The 17,958-nt window shown below is 40.8% G+C and overlaps 1 protein-coding gene across 1 annotated transcript in view; it reads left to right on the top strand.

Annotated features, from left to right (window-relative positions):
• The window catches only part of LOC138677306 (mucin-3A-like), a 28,175-nt gene extending 18,745 nt beyond the window's left edge, over positions 1-9,430 (top strand). Inside the window, exons 6-9 of the mRNA XM_069767340.1 lie at positions 4,149-4,294; positions 6,593-6,646; positions 7,141-7,306; positions 9,088-9,430. Of these exons, the coding sequence (XP_069623441.1) occupies positions 4,149-4,294; positions 6,593-6,646; positions 7,141-7,306; positions 9,088-9,247 (526 nt within the window). The 3' untranslated portion in view covers positions 9,248-9,430. The remainder of the gene's footprint in view (positions 1-4,148; positions 4,295-6,592; positions 6,647-7,140; positions 7,307-9,087) is intronic.
• Positions 9,431-17,958: the final 8,528 nt, after the last annotated feature.

Below are 17,958 nucleotides of genomic sequence, written 5' to 3'. Positions count from 1 at the left end.
ATAGATAGATAGATAGATAGATAGATAGATAGATAATAGATAGATAGATGATAGATAGATAATGGATACATAGATATATAATAGATAGATAATGGATAGATAGATAGATAATAGATACATAGATAATGGACAGATAGATATATAATAGATAGATAATGGATAGATAGATATATAATAGATAGATAATGGATAGATAGATAGATAATAGATAGATAATAGATAGATAGATAATGGATTGATAGATAGATAGATAGATAGATAGATAGATAGATAGATAGATAATGGATAGATAGATAGATTATAGATAGCTAGCTAGCTAGCTAGCTAGATAGATAGATAATAGATAGATAGATAGATAGATAGATAGATAGATAGATAGATAGATAGATAGATAATGGATAGATGTTAGTGGACACACCACAATTTAACATGTCCCTTTTGTCACATTATTTTCAAGGGTACCATCATTTCTGTCCAGGCCGATTTCATGAGTTTTATTTTTTTTTTAATTCTTAGGAAGCATGGTTAAAAAGCAATGTCTGACTTACATTTGTTCATTTTCATAGATCTTTTATTAATTATTACTTTTGTCAGATTCAAGTTTTTTCTGTGACCATTGTGGGTTTTTCTGTCATTAAACCAGGGGCACCAACAATTTTGACCACTTGTGTGATAGATAGATAGATAGATAGATTGATTGATAAATGATAGATAGATGATAGATAGATAGATAATAGATTTATAATAGATAATAGACATATAATAATAATCTTTATTTTTATATAGCGCTAACATATTCCGCAGCGCTTTACAGTTTGCACACATTATCACTGTCCCCGATGGGGCTCACAATCTAGATTCCCTATCAGTGTGTCTTTGGAATAGATAGATCTTTATATATAAAGCTGAATGTGTGTGTGTATGTATGTATGTCCGGGATTGGCATCTGCACCGTCACAGCTACAGCCACAAAATTTTGCACAGTCACACATCTGGACCCCGAGAGCATCATAGGCTATGTTGTGAGGCGAAATTTTAACCCCGCGCTTTCCAATTCACCAAACAATTTTGCCCCTATCTACATAATGGGGAAAACGTGAAAGGAAAAGTGTTGGAGGCAAATTGACAGCCAGGAGGAGATGGCATACAGGTATATACTATATACAGGGGAGATGATATACAGCTATATATTATATACAGGAGGAGATGACATACAGGTATATACTATATACAGGGGAGATGACATACAGGTATATACTATATACAGGGGAGAGGATATACAGCTATATATTATATACAGGAGGAGATGACATACAGCTATATATTATATACAGGAGGAGATGACATACAGGTATATACTATATACAGGGGAGATGACACACAGGTATATACTATATACAGGAGATGACATACAGCTATATATTATATACAGGAGGAGATGACACACAGGTATATACTATATACAGGAGGAGATGACATACAGGTATATACTATATACAGGGGAGATGACATACAGGTATATACTATATACAGGGGAGATGACATACAGGTATATACTATATACAGGGGAGATGATATACAGCTATATATTATATACAGGAGGAGATGACATACAGGTATATACTATATACAGGGGAGATGACATACAGGTACATACTATATACAGGGGAGATGACACACAGCTATATATTATATACAGGAGGAGATGACACACAGGTATATACAACATACAGGGGAGATGACACACACATATATACTATATACAGGGGAGATGACACAGGTATATACTATATACAGGAGGAGATGACATGCAGGCATATACACTATATACAGGGGAGATGACATACAGGTATATACTATATACAGGAGGAGATAACACACATATATACTATATACAGGGGAGATGACATACAGGTATATACTATATACAGGGGAGATGATATACAGCTATATATTATATACAGGGGAGATGACATACAGGTATATACTATATACAGGGGAGATGACATACAGGTATATACTATATACAGGGGAGATGACATACAGGTATATACTATATACAGGGGAGATGACTTACAGGTATATCTAATATATAAAGCTGAATGTGTGTGTATGTCCGGGATTGGCATCTGCACCGTCGCAGCTACAGCCACAAAATTTTGCACAGTCACATGTCTGGACCCCGAGAGCACCATAGGCTATGATGTGAGGCGAAATGTTAACCCCGCACGTTCCAATTCACCAAACAATTTTGCCCCTATCTACATAATGGAGAAAAAGTGAAAGGAAAAGTGTTGGAGGCAAATTGACAGCCAGGAGGAGATGGCATACAGGTATATACTATATACAGGGTAGATGATATACAGCTATATATTATATACAGGAGGAGATGACATACAGGTATATACTGTATACAGGGGAGATGGCATACAGGTATATACTATATACAGGGGAGATGACATACAGGTATATACTATATACAGGGGAGATGATATACAGCTATATATTATATACAGGAGGAGATGACACACAGGTATATACTATATACAGGGGAGATGACATACAGGTATATACTATATACAGGGGAGATGACATACAGGTATATACTATATACAGGGGAGATTACATACAGGTATATACTATATACAGGAGGAGATGACACCCTGGTATATACTATATACAGGGGAGATGACATACAGGTACATACTATATACAGGGGAGATGACACACAGGTATATACTATATACAGGGGAGATGACACACAGGTATATACTATATACAGGAGAGATGACACACAGGTAAATACTATATACAGGAGGAGATGACACACAGGTACAGTATATACTATATACAGGAGCAGATGACACACAGGTATATACTATATACAGGAGGAGATGACTTACAGGTATATACTATATACAGGAGGAGATGACACATGTATATTCTAAATACAGGAGGAGATGACATACAGGTATATACTATATAAAAGAGGAGATGACACATAGGTATATAGAGGAGGAGAAGACATACAGCAGGTATATACTATATACAGGGGAGATGGCATACAGGTATATACTATATACAGGAGATGACATACAGGTATATACTATATATAGGAGGAGATGACATACAGGTATATAGTATATACAGAAGAGATGACATACAGGTATATACTATATACAGGAGGAGACGACACATAGGTATATACAATATACAGGAGGAGATGACATACAGCAGGTATATACTATTTACAGGGGAGATGACATACAGGTATATACTATATACAGGAGATGACATACAGGTGTATGCTATATATAAGGGAGATGACAAACATGTATATACTTAGGGGAAAATGAGAGGTGTGAGGTGAAAATGAAGGGTGTGAGGTGAAAATGAAAAGGTGTGAGTGCAAAATGAGAGGAGTGAGGGAAAATAGTGGAGTGATCGGAAAATGACAGATGTGAGGTCGAAATGACAAGTGTTAGGGGGAATGAGAGGAGTGAGGGTGAAAATAAGAGGAGTGAGGGGGCAAATGAGAGGTGTAAGGGAGAAAATGAGAGATGTGAGGGGGAAAATGAGAGGTGTGATGGGAAAATAAGAGAAGTGATGTGCTATAACTAACCACAGATATTTACTATGCCCAGGCAACGCCATAATTAATAGATAGATCGATAGATAAATAGATAAACAATAAATAGATAATTGATAAATAGACAGATAATAGATAGATAATAGACAGATGATAGATAGATAGATAATACATAGATAGATAGATAATACATAGATAGATGTCAGATAGATAATAGATAGGTAATAGATAAAAATAGATTGATAGATAGATGATATATAGATACTAGATAGATATATAGATAGATATATAATAGATAGATAGACAGATAATAGATCGATAGAAACATAGATGATAGATAGATGATAGATAGATATATGGATAGATATATAATAGATAGATAGACAGATAATAGATAATCGATAGAAACATAGATGCATAGATAGATAAATGATCGCTTGGTGTGTGGTGGGTCCCCAGGACTGAAGCATCCATGTCGACATTCTCTGCATTATGTCAGTGATAACATTACTTCTGTATGATAATAATAGTTGGCTCCTCCCCTTTGTCTTTTATAAAGGGTCGGTGCCGCTGGAAATGTGAAAGCCAGCAGTACCATAACTCTGCGATTATGGTATAACCAAAGAATTGAAGTGAAAGAACAGTATGAAGAAATGCACAGTAAAGTGCAGGCCGCCATCGTGAGCAACCAATGTAACTCCCGTGGTAAGTGTCAGCCACGATATGGCCTCGGCTTCAGCCCGCATTCTCTCATACAGGCCTCAGGCAGTCATCTGTGTCATCTCTCCATTTCCTCACAGCGAGCAGTATTAGTTCCTTCCTACATTTAGGCCTCAGCTGTGGTCACTACGTGATGACATCACAGGCCCTGAGAGGTGCGTGCTGGGAGGACACGCTCTGTGTAACCCCAGCAGTCCTATGTGTGCAGATCGATGCTAATATTACAGCACCACTCCAGCAATGCTTTTTATTTCCCCATCCGTTATCTATCAGTAATGTATTATCACTCTCTCTCCGCCATCTTATGACCGTAGCTCTTTCTCGCTGGCTCACTCTACTGACCATTACTAGGTCTATCACAGACTCGTTCTGAATCTCATAGATTTCCATCAAGAGTTGACTCTTGGCATACCATCCAACTGTCAATGATGAGAGAGATGGACACACACTTCCCGCAAACACCACAGAATGTATACTAGATGCTCAGTCAGCTCCCTAACCTCACCCACACAGAATACTCTCGTAGTGAGGCCCATGATGAGTGCTCTCACAAAGCACAACACCGCTTTCATTGCATGATCCTAGTACACACTACATTCCCCCCGCACAGTTTGATGCCTCCTTTCATACACCCAAACAACTCTGCTACATGAACAACACACAGCTCTACAGCATCAATACATACAAATATCAAGAACTGACCGTCACTTCCAAAAAGAAATCACGTGTGAATAGATGCTTACTAAGAGTCGCCATTTCCATTTATAACGTATAAAGTAGCACTCTGTAGCGCTATAACATCTAAACATTAAATACATGAAATTTGAACTGAACTGCATTACTGCTCTAGAAAATTAGAAAAATTGAGAATACTTAGTGCATAAATTGGCCAATTTATGTGTACCCGGCAGCCAAGATAAAGCAATTCTCATTTTTTTAATATTTATATACATCTACACATAACTCTGCTACATCAACATACATCTCTGGTACATCAACACACACAGTTCAGCTACATCAATGCACAACTCTGCTATATCATATACGAAATGTTGCTACATCACAAATACGCAATTCTACTATATCAACACACAACTCTGTTGCATCACACAATTGTAACACTGCTACTTCAACACATCATTCTTCTACATCAACACACACAAAACTCTGCTACATCAACACACACACATTTCTGCTACGTCAACTTACAAATTTCCAGTATCACACATGCAACCTTGCTTCATTGCACAATCACAACTCTATATGAACACAACTATTTTACATCGCACACCTAGCTGCTACATCAACACACAACTCTGCTAAATCACATGCAAACAACTCCGCCACACAACTCTGTTACATCACTCACAAACAATTCGGCTACATCACACATGCACACCTCTGCTGCTTCTTACAAACAATTTTGCCACATCATTGCGCACACAAGTCTGCTACAACGCATGCACACGCATGCGCACACTCAACTTATAGAGCTAATATCTTGATCTTTGTCATCGCCTCCTGGTCATATGCTCTAAAAATGTCATGTGACCCATAAGTTCAAACTTCCCTTCAGACGTTACTGACGGTGGAGGAAGGACCTGTCAGCTCCCTGCTCCACCATTGTATTCGGCTGTATCTGTATCCTTGGATGTAGATGCCGTTGGTGATGGGCCATACCCCGACCTCCCAGGATAGTTCCCCATAGTCATGTGCTTCTGGTCCACACAGTAAACACTGTGGTGAGCCGGCGAGTCACAGTCACACGACGCGGCAGAGGACGGGAGCTGGAAACGGTAGGAGACGGCGACCGGTAATTATAATACACACGCTGCACAGACATGACTTAGATGCCAGGGTGGAAGCCTGCATTTCCTTGCAATGACCTCGGATCTGCTCACGGAGGATTGCTGGGAATACACCAATCGTCTTATTCTGGCTTCTTCCAGACACAGAAAAAAAAAGAGAAAAATGTAAAAAAAAATACAACACTATAAGCGCCAACAGAGGGTGTACTCCATTACAACAACTTGTCTCTGGGAATTACTTGTCTGGAAAATGCTTTAAAAATCTGTCCAGAGGGTCCCGGGTTTCAGAGGAATCCGGGATTCATACCTGGGATCTACAGAAAGTCAGAAGTAGGGTGTCTCCTAGTACTGATCAGACCAGAAGGATGGAGACCTCCAGAGTAGAGGAGGCCGAGGGTCCGCAAACTTACAGATGTATGAAGTATGAGTCACTAATGGCAGCTCCTCTGATTATTGTTTCTCTTTATTTTCAAAGCTCTGTGCATTATAAGTTCATCCACAGGAGTTTTCAATACGCCCAGTAAATATGGTAATAAAGACCTATCTATCTATCTATATGTCTGTCTGTCTGTCCTACTTGTAATCCTACAATCATTATTAATCCTTTAACAAGCCTTGCAATATGAATTAGGATAAAAAGCCAAATCAGAATCGCAATTTTCAGACATTGTGTTTCGGGATATTGCCCCTCGTCAGTGCAAAGTATGAGATCTGATTTGGCTGGGTGAGAGACTTAAAACTGGGATGTAAGGGGTAAGGTGTCTCCTGGTGGAGAGAGTGACATACCAATTCTGGCATGCCAGTATGAGGAGACATAAAATGCCTCGCATGCTTCCCTGGGAAATTAAATATGCAAATTATCTCTTCAGAGAGGAAGAGGACTGGAACTCTAGCACCACCTATTGGAAGTAGCGATCCTACAAGTCATTATCGACCTTTTAACGAGCCTTGCAGTATATCCGTCTGGTGATCACATATCTATCTTTGTACTTTACACATTTCTCTCCCGTGTTTCCTCCTCAGAGAGATGTTCTGGAAAGATCTCTGCCGAATATCTGCATTTCTATAAGCCGCATGTGTCCACGTTTGGCCTGGCCTGTGTGACTAGCTGTGCTCCGGGCTCGCCTAGTTTTCTGGACTGTAACTCTGGAAACTGTCAGATCAAGGGAAACGAAGGCCCCCAGTGCTTGTGAGTACACCATGATAATCGCATGTCATAGCGCTGACTGTGCAGCACCGCGGTGCACCCCGCCGGACGTTATAGTCGCCGCCATACGGACGTATTGTTTTGTACCGTTCACAAGAAATTTAAATGCACAGAGGGGTCTTTATAGACAAAAACATAAACTCAGTTCTAACTCCTTATATTTCAGGCTTCCTTGGCTAAATATATGTGACTGGCAATGTGGTAGCCTCTAAGCCAGGCACCCTAGGGGGCACCGGGGACAACACTGTTTGGGTGGCTGAGACAGCAATTCTGGCAATACACGTGGATGTCTCACACTAGTAAAGTTTTCGAAATGCAAAAACCTCAGTGACATATTATATGTCATAAGGTAGAGCTATATATAGCCCATCCAAAAAGAACAAAAACCCACTCCAAAAAGTATATGAATAAAGGAGAAAAAGGGAGCACTCGGGTATACATAGTAGCCAATAAAGTTTATTAGTAGTAAAGCAAAACACATACTGTATGTAGACAATGTACCCATCAAAAATTACACATAGTAGAACCATAGCAGGATAGAGACAGAAAAACCAGGCGGTCCATAGTTGCAGCTGCCCTTGTAAACATTAGAAAGTTTATGTAAAGTGCCAATGCAGTACTCTCATTAGGACGGTAAGATCGCCACTCAAGCAGAGTATAAGATGAAGTTAATAAACAAAAACATCACAAAGAGGGCAAAACTTACCAAAGGCAGAGCAAAGAAGGACCCTGGGCCAGGTGTAGAAAGTCCCCGACGCGCGTTTCGCTTGTCAAATGCACCGCTTTATCAAGGGGAATGTGAGTATAGAGCAAACATGACCTTTTATGGCCATGTGATAGGACATGTGATGTCCGACTGGCCAATGACAGTGATATTCTCGGCGCATGCGCACCGCCCTACTCCGGCCCCGGAAAATGCACCGGAGCGTCAAGCATTACTGCGCACTCGTGGGGAAGGAGAAAATCCCCAGGCGTGCGAGGAAGGCCTTAAGACGCGCCGATGGGGTCCTGCTGTGATATTAAAACAAATAATTGACAACAGATTACGCTCAAATAAAAACAAGTAAGAAATAAAATAAAGATGGAAATAGAAATAAAAACACCGAGGCAAGGGGTATAGGGGAATTAGCAAAAGACGCATATTCAAACACAGGGAATCGAATACCGTAAAGAGATCACAAGAAGGATGAGAAGGATAATGATTCATTCAGACCCCTGAACAATCCCCGTGCCACCCATAGCACGTACAAAACAAGGCAGGCGTAGGTGCCTCTAGTACATACCAATAAATACAAAAAATGACCGTACACGGTGCACAATAATAGGCTAGTTCATATGTCTGCATATTTATATATGCTAATAGCTAATGTAAGCAGCAAGAACAAACCCACAAAAAGTATACATACTGGTCAAATGTAGAGACGCAAAGTGTGCAGGCACCCCATCCACCCCGACGCGCGTTTCGGCAGATGCCTTTCTCAAGGGGCCACATGTGGCATAATAGATGACATTTGGAGTTTATTTGGAGACACTTTAAATGGAACCTAGGACAAGAACTTTTGGAAGCTCCGAAGACTTTAAAAGACTCGAGGGGGCAACTAAGGAAGTTATTGTGTTGGGCATCTTTGGGGCAGCTGATGAAGTCATAGTGGTGCACTTTAAAGGATTATGTCCTAAGGAATAAGCCAACCATTTAAAAAATAATTTTTCTGGACTTTTTGTGTTTTTTTTTTTAATGGATATTTTCACATCTTGTCTTGCAGTTGCCCAGAAACTGACCTGTACCTGTACACCTACGCCAGATGTCAAGGAGCCATATCAATAGTGGCAATGTATGGGGGAGTGGGGGCCGGTATAGGAGTGCTGGTGATCGTCAGCGTTATCCTAGGAGTTTTCCTCTACAGGAAGAAATATTATAACTAACATGTTCTGTTCTCCTCCTTGGATATGAGCGTTCACAAAGAAGGTAGAAACCATATTCTGGGTTTCAGAATCTTACAGAATTGGATCGGTGACAATAGAGAAGATACAAGAGAAAATTAAGAATTTGAAAAAAAAAGTTAACAAAATGGCAGAAACCTGTGAAAAACAGAAAATTAAGAAGTTATGAACATAAATAAGGATGTTTCTGTAATCCGGTAATGAGAGATTTCCGAAAGCGGAAGCAGAGGATTTGTATGTAAAAGACACCGAACAAGCTGCAAATTTGGAAAAATCTGAGCAGCAGAATTGTGATTTCAGCTCTGAAGTACATATTTAAGATCAATCTAAAATAAGTAATGTATTTACAAGATACCAACTTATCCCTTAAATATTATGTATAGAATAAATTATTTTAAAATTGTAATATATATAAAATATTACTATGTAAGATATAAAATATACAATATTGCTAAGGCTAATAATAAACAGTATAAATTAAAGCATCCTAATGGAGGCCTCGTAGTAGCCAGGTATTCTGAATTAGGGGATGGCCCATAAATTGCACTGAAATGTTTTTTTATTGTATTCTCTCATTATATAAATTATGCATATTTGTAAATATTTTCTTATAAATGTATATTTTGCGTAAAAGCTGCTATGTCATTTTTAATTTTTATACTTACGGTCGATGGACAAAGTTCCAAAAATGTTTACTTTGAAGAGTAATGAAGCTTTCAATTTTTTATCATTTTGTACAGGTTGGAAAGTTATGAAAATTTGTAAATTATTTTATAAGGGAATTTGTCTTCTTTCCTGTTTCCTTCAGCTGTGCTGATATCAGAACGCACTCATTTGGAGTACAGATGATGGCAGTGATTGGTCAGCACCTGTCTCTCTTTCTTTGAGTGTTGCTCTTATCAGAAAAATCTCCTGCAAATCTCCTGCAACAGACTAGCCCCAGAGTTAGTGAGAAATTTAATAAGGGACAGCACTATACATAAGAGAGGACACTGTATAATAAAGGATGGTGCAATGTACAAATGAAGACACTATGTAATAAGGGACAACACTATACACAAGAGAGGACACTATGTAATAAAGGACCATGTTATTCACCAGAGAGGATACTACGTAATAAAGGACAGTGCTGTAAAGAAGAATGGACACTATGTAAAAAGGGAAAGCGCTATACACAAGAGCGTATACTATGTAATAAAGGATGGTGCTGTAAACAAACGGACACTATGTAGTAAGGGATGGCGCTATCCACAACAAGAAAGGATACTATGTAATACTAGATGGTGGCCCGATTCTAACGCATCGGATGTACTAGAAATATGTATGTAGTTTATTTATGAAGTTTTCAGAATAATGTAATTTATACAAAGGATTCGGCCGGCCGCGACCAATTAGCGAAGCGTGGTTCAAATTCCACGCCAATTCGTGGGCGGACTGTGACTGTCGCTGATTGTTCGTGGCCGGGAGTGACCAATCAGTGAAGCCAGGGCTGGCTCCAGGTTTTTGAGGGCCCCGGGCGCAAGAGTCTCAGTAGGCCCCCCTCTTTAACACATACCACGATTCATGATGCACAGATATAGCAGAGAAATATAGCACAGGCAAATAGCGTATAACATAGCCCACGTAGTATATAATACAGCCAATGTAGTATATAACACAGTCCACGTTGTAAATAGCACAGACACGTAGTATATTGCCCAGCCACGTAGTATATTGCCCAGACACATAGTATATAGCACAGACACGTAGTATATAGCACAGACACGTAGTATATAGCACAGACACATAGTATATTGCCCAGCCATGTATTGCACAGCCATATAGTATATTGCACAGCCACGTAGTATATAGTACAGAGACGTAGTATATAACACTGCCCATGCAGTATATAACACAGCCACATAGTATATTGCCCAGCCACGTAGTATATTTCCCAGCCACATAGTATATAGCACAGCCACATAGTATATAGCACAGCCAAATAGTATATAGCACAGCCACGTAGTATATTGCCCAGCCATGTAATATATTGCACAGCCACGTAGTATATTGCACAGCCACGTAGTATATAGCACAGAGACGTAGTGTATAACACTGCCCATGCAGTATATAACCCAGGCCACGTAGTATAGAGCACAGCAATGTAGTATATTGCCCAGCCACCACATAATATATACCACAGCCACATAGTATATAGCACAGCCCACATAGTAAATAGCATAGAGATGTAGTATATAACACAGCCCACATAGTATATAGCAATGTAGACACCATATCCCTGTTAAAAAAAGAATTAAAATAAAAAATAGTTACATACTCACCTTCCGTTGGCCCCCGGATCCAGCCCATGCATTTACCAATGCTCCTCGCGACGCTCCGGTCCCAAGATTGCATTGCGGTCTCGCGAGATGATGACGTAGCCGTCTCACGAGACCGCTACGTCATCACCTCGTGAGACCGCAATGCATGGACCTGAGTATCGCGAAGAGCGGGAAAGGCCTGGGCTGTATCTGGGGGCCAACGGAGTGTGAGTATATAATGATTTTTTATTTTTTTTATTTTTAACATTAGATCTTTTTATTATTGATGCTGCATAGGCAGCATCAATAGTAAAAAGTTGGTCACACAGGGTTAATAGCAGCGTTAACGGAGTGCGTTACACCGCGGCATAACGCGGTCCGTTAATGCTGCCATTAACCCTGTGTGAGCGCTGACTGGAGGGGGGTATGGAGCGGGCACTGACGGCAGGGGAGTAGGGAGCGGCCATTTCGGGCCGGACTGTGCCCATCGCTGATTGGTCAGCAACTTCGGATTTCCGTGACAGGCAGAAAGACAGACAGACAGAAAGACGGAAGTGACCCTTAGACAATTATATAGTAGAAGGGTCAGCACTATGCACAAAAGAGGACACTGTAATAATTGATGGCACTATACATAAGTAATAAGGGACGAAGCTAATACACAAGAGAGGATACAATGTAATAAAGGACAGCCCTATACATAATAGAAGATACTATGTAATAAGGGATGGTGGTATGTGCTGGACTGGCCATTCACTATCATCATGTGTACTCCAAATGAGAACATTCTGATATCAATGCAGCTGGAGACATTGAACTAGACTGGGGAAGCATCAGGGTTTGGAAGCCACTTACGTACAATTTTTTATATATATTTTTAATAAACTGATTTGAATACTTTTATCAGTTTCCATGCTGGACAAAATGATGAAAAAAAAATAAAATTAAAGTTTAGTTACTTTTTAAAACGAAGCGTTGTGATACCACACATGATCACTTGGGGTGAAATATGCTCACGAGGAACCTGGAGTTGAAAATGACCTCATTCCAACAGTTGCAAAATGGCAAAATAGGTTCAATTTATATTCCAAGAAGTTGTGAAGAAGGAAAACCATGGCGAAATCCATGAAGGGTATGTTCAGACGGCACCTTCAAGAGTTTTTCTAGGTGAAGCACTTTTTTCCTGAAGCAGCTTCACTGACGTCCTTGCTGATATTTATTTGTGGTGGCTCTGCACCTTTCTGCTATACTTTACTTTATAATTTATGGTGCTATGTAGTAATAGCAGTCTCCAACTGGAACCCAAGGATCATAGAAAAAGAGAGCTGTTGATCCTTCAAATGGAAATGTCAGGTACCAAAAATATGGAATTTTTTTTACCTGATATAAATTCTTCTGATCTCATGAAGTTTTCATTTTGTTCTTGGGTCTCTCTGTTCCTTAGATATTGCCCATATTCCCTGTACATACATCTAATCTTTCTAGCCAAGTGGGCATGTTCCTAAACTTTTCTCTTTGGATGTCAGCTGATGAAAAGTTGAGTGCCCACTTGAGGTCTTCTTCACGTGCCATGTTAAGCCAACATCTTTAAAGGTTCAGGCAACACCAATGGTTGTGATATAGTAGCTTCCCTGAGAACAGGAGGGTCTCAGCATGAAGGAGCCAACAGAAAAGACTTCTATGATGTCATCTCATCAACCACGATCTAAATATTTTAAGAACATTTTCTTGGTCTTCATTAGGCGCATTAATAACAGCTCAGAGTCATTTCTTTCCGAGAGCCACCAGAAGATTGTCATGGCCATGATCCACTCCTTCTAGCCATCCTCCAACAGCTACTTACTGTAGAATCGTCCATCTATCTCATTAAGGTGTTAGTACGTTATAGAGGACTTCCTTCACAATTTTTCGTTAAGTCCCACGATACCAGAAATGATTGCTTTTCCAGGATTGTCTTTGTGTATTTTCGATAAGATGTAAATGGTGTTAGAGATGGGCTAATTGATTCCTAACGAATCGTATTCGTTCTAAATATCCTCCAAATTTTTGAAACTTACGATTCTCAATTCTCAAATTCTCAAATTTGTCCATTGTGTATGAATCCAGCAAAACAACAGCCAGACGGTCTCCATTTTGCTGGATTCTGAGGGCGAGGAAGTTGTTAATAAAACAATAGACTTTTACACTCCTTTCTCTTCGGACTGCCGCATAGTACGTGTCCAATCACTGCCTAGTTCTTTTAGGCCTTCTCTTTTTTTGGGGGGACTGAAATGCTTCCGTTCTTCACTTCACTAGGCTATACGCCATCTTGTTGGGCACAGCACATGTTGTTGATGTCGATCAGTGTGCATTACACATATGTGACCATATGTGACACACTTCATTAAAAGCTTGACATGCGTCATGCCACCTTGACCACGCGTGGCCCAAAGCCGAGAGGCAGCATCTGAGACCAAGAATGAGAAGATAGAAAACATCAGAGAAAAGACAGAGTAGCAGATCAGAGGATTAAAAGGTCAAGGACAGATGACTATAAGATATACTTTTTTTAATACCTTCCATACAGTTTTTATTCGCACAAAATTTTATCAGATTTTGCCAAATTAGATTTTTATCGGATTCACACGTGTCTAGAAGGTAGTCATTTTTGTAAGGCACAATATAAGGCTTATTATGGAGGATGATTAGGGGTTTGTAGCAAAATGCTTATATGTTGGCTGATCAGATTCTGAGCAGCAAAATTTCTAACAACCTGAAAACTGTGCTAGGACTCGACCTCCCCAGTGATTGTCTGCAGCGCTACTGTCACTTCAAATTGCAGCCAATCAGCGATCTCAGTGCCACCGAGAGTCCTGTAGTGTCTACTTCAGTAGACCGCTGAGCTCACTGATCGGCTGCAGCGCTATCTATGTGACTCCGTGCTGAACCCATCGAAAGTGAGTAAAGTTAAACAAACTGCAGCTGGGGGACAGGGGTTTTCTGAAACCAGAAAACACCCTTAACATTTATATCCTCCTGCAGACATTGCTTCAGAAAACGTTTGCAGCCTCTAAAACACATTTAGAGTAATAACCTAATGATCTGACTGTAAATCACTTTTTTCCACGTCCTGCCCATCGGCCTTTGGAGCCATCCATTATATTACGCACTATGTACAATATCCCATAAAGATAAGATGTCAATGTAAATGTGGCCTGCAAACAATGCAATAGCAAAAATATCCCAGCACAATTATGGGTTCCACCAAAGATTGTCCCAAGGGTCCAACCTCCATTTGTGCAGAAGGTAGGACCACCTCCATACTATTATGAGAATCTTAATGATTGGGCGCTGGCACTTTGCTTCTATGATCAGCAGCGAGACCTCGAATGTACTCCAGAGGGCAGGTTCTGCAGCAACTGCCAAGGTCAGAGATCACTCCAATCCTGGTAGTCTAACCCCTCAGTCAATTAGAATCACTGCATTAACACTAGAGATGAGCAAACCTTTCAAGGTTATGTTCGGTTTGGATCGGCGAATGTCCCAATGTTTGCTTAACGGTTAGTCGAATGGTTATCCAACATATCTAAAACACATTGAATTCAATGGGAGGCAAAATCAAAGCCATAGACAACACCTTCAGAGGGGCCAAAAAACTGCCCAAACAGCTCAAATTAGGGACAGAAACCAGGAAAAGTTTCATCAATTGACCCACAGTACAAATAGTATAATCGCTCAGCATGGATGAATGGGACAGGGCTTGGACCAATATTTCTAGCTTAAACATTGATCAGTAACAGGTGGATGAGTGACAGGTATAGGTCTGATGCTTTGAGAGCCCTGCCGCCAAATTCAGGCAACACACATGAAATAGACCCAACTTGGAGTCAAAACATTTACAAAAATTAGGGGCAGACACCAGGAAAAGTGGCTTCAATTGAACCAGAGTAGAAATTTGATAATGGCACAGCGGCAGTTGGCCATGGGCCATGCATGAGGTATCAGAGTCTGGGCCAGCATTTACATATTGGAATTTAAGTTTAGATTTAGACGAAGTGGGTGAGGGATAAGTGTAGGCCTGCTGTGCTGGGAGCCCTGATACCACATGCAACAGCTCAAACTGCTTTTTTGTTCAGCTACACTCAGGTGGCACAAATATCAGCATCGTAGACTACTATTGTTAGAAAAGATTAAGAATAGTAACACAAGTAGTGGACTGAAAGTAAGTACAGGCCTGCTGGTCTGGGAGCCCTATTGCTTCAGGCAACACACATGAAGGGGACCCAACTTGGAGTCTCCACATTTCAAAAAATTACTGCCACACAGCACTAAAGTGGCATCAATTTCCCCAAAGTAGAAATAGTATAATTGCATAGCATTTTGACAACTTCTGTTACTGGACCGGCTACTCGATTCCCTTTCTTTGGCAATTATTATTTTTATAGCGCCATTTATTCCATGGCGCTTTACATGTGAGGAGGGGTATACATAATAAAACAAGTGCAATAATCTTAAACAATACAAGTCACCGACTGGTACAGGAGGAGTGAGGACCCTGCCCGCGAGGGCTCACAGTGTTCAAGGGATAGGTGAGAATACAATAGGTGAGGGTAGAGCTGGTTGTTCAGCGGCATGGTGGAACAATGGTTACTGCAGGTTGTAGGTTTGTCGGAAGAGATGGTTTTTCAGGTTCCTTTTGAAGGTATCCATGTTAGGCCAGAGTTTGACATGTTGGGTTACAGAGTTCCAAAGTAGAGGGGATGCACGGGATAAATCTTGTTTGCAACTGTGGGAAGAGGAGATAAGAGTGGAGTAGAGAAGGAGATCTTGGATCGGAGGTTGTAAGCAGATAAGTACCGGTAGACAAGGTCATAGATGTATGGAAAAGACAGGTTGTGGATGGCGTTGCATGCCATGGTTGAGGTTTTGAACTGAAGTCTCTTGGTAAAGGGAAGTCAGTCAAGGGACCGACAGAGAGGAGAGGATGGGGAATAGTGGAGGGACAGGTGTATTTGTCAGGCAGCAGAGTTAGGATAGATTAGAGCTCTGCAAGATTGTTAGAAGGGAGACCATAAAGCAGGAGGTTGCAGTAGTCGAGGCAGGAAATGATGAGTGAATCAGCGAGAGTCTTTGCATATTCTTGATTAAGGAATGTACAGATCCTGGAAATATTTTAGAGTTGTAGTCGGCAAGAAGTAGAAGGGGCATGGATATGTGCTTTGAAGAAGAGATCAGAGTCCAGGATTATCCTGAGCTAGCGAGCTTGCGGGATGCCCTCATCTATGTCTTGTAGATGAGGGCCAGAAAGAGCATGTCCTTCAGTGGAAGGCAAGCACTGCATCAAGTGGTCTCTCCTCCTCTTCCTCCACCTTAACATCACACATAGAGAAAAAACCTCAGAGGTGGCACCCTAATTATCCTCCTTTCCCTCTGCATGATAACTTTTCAACCGCCCAACTGACTGTGGAGAACCACAGATGGGTGAGTCTGCAGAGCTGTTCATAGATGCTATTCCATGGGCATCAGAGGTCTGCTCCACAGATTCACAGAATCTAGAAGAGGAAAGCATCTTCACCGATGCCTCAAATTTTTTCAGTTAGATGCGGGGCTGGATGAAGTAGGGTCTGAGCAGAATCCATACCGTTGTCACCAGACGTTAACCCAAGGGGGTAGAGGTGATCCTAATGAGACTCAGATACCTAAGGCACACATGGACTGTACTGCGCTGTCAGGGCAGGTAGAGGCGGAGGGTGGCTCTCAATGCAAGGAATGGGAGAACAGATAGGATGAAAATGAGGTTTTAGATCCCACTTGGTGTGAATCTAGATGCACAAAGCTGAGTAGCTCAGCAGAGGAGGTTGAGGAAGAGGAAGATGAGGAGGTTATGTTGTTGCTTCCTGCACAGAGATGGAAGCACTGCATCTTCAGCCACAACTCTGACTGTGGCCATCAGTGGTCACGGGTCTGCAGTTCGCATGGTCGGCAAGGGTTGCCTAGCCTGTGACTTTTTTGAAACTGAAAAGGATGACCCAACTCATATTATTTGCCAGCTTTGTGAAAAAAAGACGCAGTAGATGCAAAAATTCCAATAATTTGACTACTACATGCATGAATGGGTACATGTGCTATTAACATGCATTAGTCTGGTAATCTCACTACACTAAAATGTTGCTTGGCAGGCCTCGCCAACCACTGTTCACCACATTAAGCGCATCTGCTACTTATTCCTCCTCCGTCATTGAGGCAAAAGTTCTTGCACAGTTCTCTGGCCACAGAACCTCCACTTATTTACTCGCTACATTCGGGGTGAGTGAGAGTCTGTCTGTTACGGAAGTGGACATGCTTGTTGTTTTTTACCTATCTCAGATACTCAACACTCTCTCAGCACAGCAACCAGCTCTCAGTCCTATGGTT

This window comes from Ranitomeya imitator, chromosome 4, assembly GCF_032444005.1.
Source record: "Ranitomeya imitator isolate aRanImi1 chromosome 4, aRanImi1.pri, whole genome shotgun sequence".
NCBI lineage: Eukaryota > Metazoa > Chordata > Amphibia > Anura > Dendrobatidae > Ranitomeya > Ranitomeya imitator.
Note: the sequence above shows the minus strand (reverse complement) of the source record. Positions and strands in the feature narration are given on the sequence as shown.